This window comes from Galleria mellonella, unplaced genomic scaffold, assembly GCF_026898425.1.
Source record: "Galleria mellonella isolate WM207_F2 unplaced genomic scaffold, CSIRO_AGI_GalMel_v1 utg38, whole genome shotgun sequence".
NCBI lineage: Eukaryota > Metazoa > Arthropoda > Insecta > Lepidoptera > Pyralidae > Galleria > Galleria mellonella.
The window spans coordinates 4944930-4951617 of record NW_026442090.1 but is presented as its reverse complement, the minus strand read 5'-3'; the positions used below and the strand labels follow the sequence as shown (position 1 = coordinate 4951617).

The 6688-nt window shown below is 34.2% G+C and overlaps 2 protein-coding genes across 2 annotated transcripts; both read left to right on the top strand.

Moving 5' to 3' along the window:
- The first annotated feature begins 1018 nt into the window (after positions 1-1018).
- LOC128201264 (uncharacterized) lies at positions 1019-3429 on the top strand. The gene is made up of 2 exons (XM_052897723.1): positions 1019-3105; positions 3420-3429. Exons 1-2 carry the CDS (start codon positions 1019-1021, stop codon positions 3427-3429), a joined length of 2097 nt encoding a protein of 698 aa, XP_052753683.1.
- Positions 3430-3433: 4 nt separating this feature from the next.
- On the top strand, positions 3434-6295 carry LOC128201263 (uncharacterized). The gene has a single exon (XM_052897722.1). The coding sequence runs from the start codon at positions 3434-3436 to the stop codon at positions 6293-6295; it is 2862 nt and encodes a 953-aa protein (XP_052753682.1).
- Positions 6296-6688: the final 393 nt, after the last annotated feature.

The window sequence follows — 6688 nt, the reverse complement described above, 5'->3', positions numbered from 1 at the left end:
CTGTGATAATTTTTTTTTATGTATTACCGATTTATTGACTATCAATTGCTATTGGGATGATTTAATGAATAATTATTCATTATTTTTATTATGAAACATATCGTAATCTATCTCTGATTATAATCAAGTTCGTTGTCGTATTGTAAAAAAAAAAATTTGTTTAATTTTGTTGTTAATAATACAACAAAGAAATACAAAATGAGAATATAGTAAAGAAGTTTATTATATATTATTTATATAATGATATAATTATACATATTGTCTACGCACATAAGGAGAAATAAAGCACATAATGTTCTCCGTATAGCAACACCAGACAAGTCGTTGCGATTCACCCCGTGAATACCGGAGAGATGGAACAGTCAAGTCTTTATAAAAAAAAAAAAAACTAATGGCTTTCAAGAGAGTAGGTAGATGTGTGTACACGGAACAGTTTTCAAGTTATTTTTATATAATATAAAATTTACAGTCTTAACTATTTGTATATCTATTCATTAATAAATATAATAAGTCAAGAATAAAAATTTATTCACGCCTCGAAAAAGGAAAAAGATTGGTGATCGAAACAAATTGGTGACCCCGACGTGATTTCAACTTTACAAATTTGCAAGTTTATCAAGTGGCAAAAATCTCCATCATCAACACTATATGTTATTCGAAGATTTGAAACAATAATCACAGGGAAGTAAGCCCAATCATTGTAATAAATTCCTATCCATTCCTTTTTTGTGTGGGTAGAAGTTGACAATTAAAAGTACGGATATATTTTTAGTTTAACTATTAATATTTCATTTTATATTGTATGTGGAGGTTTTTAGTACGATATAACGATCACTAAAATCATATTTAAATTTACGCCGGTGTTTTTTATCGGGTATTCAGAGAGGTTTCAACAAATATATTTGTAGCTACTTTTGATTTACTAAGTTCTATAACATATTAACTTGGAGCTGTTTTCAATGTGTGAATTACTTCAGTATAAGTCAGTACCTATTGATTCATTGTTTGCACTTTAATAATGACAGACTATAAAGATTTAGTAAAACAACGGAGCACAATTAGAGCTCAATTAACATTGTTTGAAAAATATTTACAACCATTACTGGAAACTCGAGAAATAAATAAGGTTAGGATTCATGAATTAAACTTAAGGCTAGTAAAAACTCGTGAACTATCATATAACTTTGATAAGGTGCAGACAGACATTGAGAAGTGGGTATTGGATGAAGATTTAGATAAACAAATTGAGGAACGCGAACAAACAGAAAATAAATTCTTTTCTTTAATTGCTGAAGCTGAAGCTCTGTTAGAATATTACAATAATGAAAACCAATCTGAAACTTCATCTGCCAACACTCAGTCTGCCTTAAATCTGAAGCTACCTCCATTACATATTTTAAGATTCGACGGACAGACCAGCATGTGGATAACCTTCAGGGATACCTTTCTGTCTTTGATTCATGAGAATGGAAGTATTCAAGAAGTTGCTAAGTTTCACTATTTGAAGTCCTATCTAGATGGCGCTGCCAGTGACGTTATTAGTTCTATCGCTGTTTCTGCAGCTAATTATCGAATTGCTTGGAACTTATTATGTGATAGGTACAATAATAAACGTATATTAATTAATGAGCATTTAAAAGCGATATTTTCAATCGAACCTTTGTCTAAGGAATCAGATAAGGGTATTCGTTGTTTAATTGATGCATTTTCTAAAAATTTAAGCGCATTAAATAGTTTAGAAGAACCGACCGATTCATGGGACACGATTATTATATACATAGCAGTTAGTAAATTAGACAGTATTACAGCGGGTAAATGGGAAGAATTTAGAAGCAATAAGGAATCACCTACTTTACAAAATTTTTATACATTTTTACGTCAAAGGGCAACAGTTTTAGAGACAGTCAATGCTAATAGATCAAATAAAAATGAAAAACGCAACAATATGGTTAAATCTAAATCATTTATTATTTCCTCAAAGACATCTCCTGATTTTTCTTGCACAGTTTGTGGTTTAAAACACAAGTTGTTTGACTGCAGTATGTTTAAATCGTTACCAATAGGAGAACGTATTGCTAAGGTTTCTGCCGGTCGTCTATGTAAGAATTGTTTCCGAGGCGGCCATCGATCATTCCAGTGCAAAATGAGCGGCTGTAGAATCTGCAAAGGAAAACATAATACCCTATTACACAAACAACTTTCATTACCTGTAAATTCAACCACTCCACCTCAAGCACACATACCATGTGATCAACAAACACATGATTCATCTACAGTACTGACAACTACACACAATGCTACCATTCTAAATGTACCTAAAACCACAGCTAATTTCTCGAATTCTATAATTATGTCTGCTGTCGCCGCCAATCAAGCTCTTTTGTCTACAGCGTTGGTCAAGGTGACAAACAATGACAAACCCTACATATTAAGGGCTTTATTAGATAGTGGTAGCCAGTCTACGTTTATAACTACAAAGGCACTACAGTTGATCGGACTAAACAATATTCAAAGTGTTCATCAATGTGTTTCTGGTATAGGAAACACAACTTTAAACATTACTAAATTAATAGATATCACAATACATTCTACAGTGAACACCTTTAGCATTCCGATACGATGTTATGTCTTACCTCATATCACAGATTCCTTACCTCACAAATCAATATGTATTAATGGGTTAGGTATTCCAAATAATATACAACTTGCAGATCCTAAGTTTTATCAATCATCAGAAATTGATATTCTTTTGGGAGCTGATGTTTTTTGGGAGTTGCTAGATAATTCAAAAATAAAACTAGGTCCTAAATTACCTATCCTTCAAAAAACTCAATTAGGCTGGATTGTAACCGGTCCTATTAGCGGAGGTAGTTCAAATAGTCATGTTATCAAATGCCATTTTTCTCAAGAGATATATAAACAACTAGCTATGTTCTGGGAATTAGAAGAAATACCTAATAATCCTAAATCTCTTGATGACAATTATTGTGAGAGGTTCTTTCGAGAAACTACTAAACGAGATGACAATGGAAGATTTTGTGTACAAATTCCACTTAAAGAATCACCACAAGTGTTAGGTGATTCATACAACGTTGCACTTAAAAGGTTTAAACAAATGGAAAGAAAGTTTAAACGCGATTCTTCTTTCCATCGAAATTATAGTAATTTTATATATGAGTACAAAGAGTTAGGGCATCTTGATGAAATATCCGATCATGAAAAATTAGGCTATTATCTTCCGCATCAAGCAGTAATCCGAGAGAGTAGTAGTACCACAAAATTACGTGTGGTTTTCGATGCATCGTCAAAAACGTCATCTGGAAAATCCTTAAATGATATTCAATATGTAGGTCCAGTAGTACAGAACGATTTACTATCTATCTTAATACGCTATAGACAACACAAATTCGTTATCACAGGAGATATTGAAAAAATGTATAGGCAAATTCTTGTCGACCCTAATCAGCGCAGTTTGCAAAAAATTTTATGGCGTGATAACGAACAGCAACCAATTAAAACATTTCAATTGAACACCGTAACCTATGGTACCGCTTCTGCACCATTTCTCAGTACCAGGTGCCTCATTCAATTGTCATTGGAATGCATTGATCCTATTATAGCAAGGTTATTGAAGGAAGATTTTTATGTAGATGATTTTTTATCGGGTGCTGAGACTGAATATGAGTTAAAAAATATAGTTAACTCTGTAACTACTATTCTGGCCTCTGCTTGCTTTCCGCTTCGTAAATTCCGAACGAACGCCCCATCTATATTTGATGATAATCCTGACACCTTGACACCCAAAGACTTAGATGTGAATGCTCGAACTAGTGCTTTAGGTCTTAAGTGGGATCCACGAAGTGATACTCTTGAGTTTTCTTTAAATATTAATACACAAGAGAGGATTACTAAAAGATCAATCCTGTCCAACTCAGCTAAATTATTTGACCCCTTAGGTCTATTAGGACTTTGTACTATCATTCCAAAAATGATTTTACAAAAAATATGGTTGAGCAAATTGGAATGGGATGATCCTTTACCAAAGGAACTGGAACAGTTGTGGATAGATTTTATTTTAAATTTGAACAGTCTATCATCTGTTCGTATTCCTCGTTGTGTTTGTATAGCTAATCCCATTAATGTCGAGCTACATGCGTTTTCAGATGCATCTGAATCAGCATATGCATCATGCATGTACATGAGATCGATTGATGATGCAGGAAATATTTTAGTTAGATTACTATGTGCAAAAACCAAGGTCGCTCCACTTAAAGCTATTAGTATACCTCGATTAGAACTTTGCGGTGCATTATTATCAGCCCGGTTAAGTGCAAAGGTAATGAGTTCAATTCGACGTAAAATTACATCTATATATTTCTGGACAGATTCATCAATAGTTCTTGGGTGGTTACACTCGCAATCTCGCGACTTGAAAACATTCGTGTCCAATCGAGTATCGGAAATTCAGCAGCTAACACTTGCGCAATCTTGGAGACATGTGCCGAGTCAACTAAATCCAGCTGACTTAGCATCGCGTGGCTTGAATCCCAAACAAATTCAGAGGGTAAATTTATGGTGGGATGGTCCTGAATTTCTAAGGCAAGATGAAAGGGAATGGCCGCAAAACATTGCACTTCTAAGTGATTTACCTGAAAGAAAATATCTAACTACTACTGCTAAAACATTAACAAACACTGTTACAACTACATACACACATACAAGTATTAATATTAATAAAGTCACACAAATTATTGATTTCAACAAGTATTCTAAATTTACAACTTTACAGAGAGTCATGGCTTATATACTAAGATATTTACATAACAGTAAATGTAAAATAGACAAACATACGGGACACTTAACTGTCGAAGAACTTAATTTAGCGATGAAAAGGTTAATTAAACTACATCAACAAGAATGTTTTGCTACTGAGATAAATATTTTAAAAATAAACAAAAACTTACCTTCTAAATCGCGACTGCTTTCTCTAAGTCCATTTCTAGACGATAACGGGTTCCTGCGTGTCGGTGGCCGTCTCCAAAATTCTTCTGAAATTTATACAAAAAAGCATCAAATTTTGCTTGACTGCAGTCACAATTTTACTAAACTTCTTTTTGCATATATGCATAAAAAGCATTTACATAGTGGACCACAATTATTATTAGCCAACATACGAAATGAATACTGGCCTCTGAAGGGTAGAATTTTGGCTCGTGGTACAATAAATAAATGTTCTGTATGCAGATTAATGAAAGCTAAATCTATAAATCCTTTAATGGGAAACTTACCAGCTTCAAGAGTTACTCCAAGTTATCCATTCGAAATCAGCGGTGTAGATTTTGCCGGGCCGTTCTTGATCACAGACAGAAAGGGACGCGGTTGTAAAATATCGAAGAGCTATTTATGCTTATTTATTTGTTTTGCCACAAAGGCAATACATTTAGAAATCGCTAGCGATTTATCAACGGATGCATTTATTATGTGCCTTCGTCGGTTTATATCACGCAGAGGAAAACCGAATCAAATCTATTGTGACAACGGTACTAATTTTGTAGGTGCAAATAATGAAATTAATAGTTTTCTAAATTCAGAACATGAAAACATCTCCACGTTTGGCGCTGATGAGGGCATTAAATTTAATTTCTCACCTGCATACTCTCCTCACTTTGGAGGTCTTTGGGAAGCCGGCGTAAAGGCGGCCAAATTTCATGCGGTCAGAATATTAGGTGATAGGCATTTGACGTTCGAGGAATTGTCGACTTTATTCACACAAATCGAAGCAATCCTAAATTCCCGACCTTTGACCCCTCTCTCATCCGATCCTACAGACTTAGAACCTTTAACTCCAGGGCACTTCCTAATTGGTAGAATGCTAACATCATTGCCATCTCCTAATTTGCAAGATATTAATCCAAACCGATTAAACCGGTACCAACTACTAGAACAATTGAAACAACACTTTTGGGGACGTTGGAGAAACGAATATTTGTGTGAATTGCAACAGAGGAATAAATGGAGAATAAATCAAGACAATCTAAAGGAAGGAGACATGGTTATCTTGAAGGAGCCTAATATTCCACCACTAAAATGGAGAGTTGGACGTATACATAAATTGTACCCTGGACGAGATGGAGTTGCTAGAGTGGCAGATATTAAAACTGCAAAAGGAATTTATCGGCGAAGCTTGCACCAAACCTGCCCACTACTTCACGAGGATGATAAAACAGATCTTCGAGCCTCTGAACCTTCAGTCATCGACCGGGGGGAGGATGTCTACGCACATAAGGAGAAATAAAGCACATAATGTTCTCCGTATAGCAACACCAGACAAGTCGTTGCGATTCACCCCGTGAATACCGGAGAGATGGAACAGTCAAGTCTTTATAAAAAAAAAAAAAACTAATGGCTTTCAAGAGAGTAGGTAGATGTGTGTACACGGAACAGTTTTCAAGTTATTTTTATATAATATAAAATTTACAGTCTTAACTATTTGTATATCTATTCATTAATAAATATAATAAGTCAAGAATAAAAATTTATTCACGCCTCGAAAAAGGAAAAAGATTGGTGATCGAAACACATATAGCTAAACACATATCATTGTTGTTATATTTTTTGAAATTTACACATACCGATTCATTAGACAGGAAATTAAGTAACGAGTATTTGTTTCCATGTATTGGAGGAT

What these genes read in the sequence shown, in the direction of transcription:
- LOC128201264 (XM_052897723.1), top strand. Translation starts at nt 1,019, where the DNA reads ATGACAGACTATAAAGATTTAGTAAAACAACGGAGCACAATTAGAGCT.
- LOC128201263 (XM_052897722.1), top strand. Translation starts at nt 3,434, where the DNA reads ATGTATAGGCAAATTCTTGTCGACCCTAATCAGCGCAGTTTGCAAAAA.